This window comes from Parus major, chromosome 21, assembly GCF_001522545.3.
Source record: "Parus major isolate Abel chromosome 21, Parus_major1.1, whole genome shotgun sequence".
Lineage (NCBI taxonomy): Eukaryota > Metazoa > Chordata > Aves > Passeriformes > Paridae > Parus > Parus major.
Window position 1 is genome coordinate 787602 of NC_031789.1, and position 519 is coordinate 788120.

The following is a 519-nucleotide window of genomic DNA, read 5'->3' on the forward strand; positions in this document are numbered from 1 at the left end:
CACCTGTCCTGGCACCTGTCACCTGTTCTGTCACCTGTCACCTGGGCTGTTACCTGTCACCCGTCACTGTCACATGTCCTGTCACCTGTCCTGTCACCTGGGCTGTCACCTGTCCTGGCACCTGGCACCTGTCCTGTCACCTGGGCTGTTACCTGTCACCTGTCACCTGGGCTGTTACCTGTCACCTATCACCTGTCCTGTCATCTGGGCTGTCATCTGTCACCTGTCACCTGTCCTTTCACATGTCCCCCCCGTGTCCCCCACCTCCCAATCCCGTCCCGTCCCTCCCAAGTGCCTTTGGGGTCAGGAATAACTCCAGGCTGTGGCTCCGGGGTCTCTCCCGGCACTGGGAGAGCTCTGGACTGGTTAAACTGGTGGGGAGCGGGAGCCGCTGTCCCGCGGGATCAGGGAACAAAGAAAAATTAAAAAAAATAAATTTTCGGTATTGAAAAACGAAGAAACCGGGACTTAAAAAGGCCAAAAATCAGAATTTTTGAATCTCAAACCGACGGAAGCGGA

At 55.1% G+C, this 519-nt stretch overlaps 1 protein-coding gene across 1 annotated transcript in view; it reads left to right on the forward strand.

The window, feature by feature from the left end:
* LOC107213509 (protein-arginine deiminase type-1-like) overlaps positions 1 to 313 on the forward strand; it is a 13713-nt gene extending 13400 nt beyond the window's left edge. The window contains exon 10 of the mRNA XM_019008732.1: positions 293 to 313. Coding sequence (XP_018864277.1) covers positions 293 to 313 — 21 coding nt within the window. The remainder of the gene's footprint in view (positions 1 to 292) is intronic.
* The last annotated feature ends 206 nt before the right edge of the window (positions 314 to 519 follow it).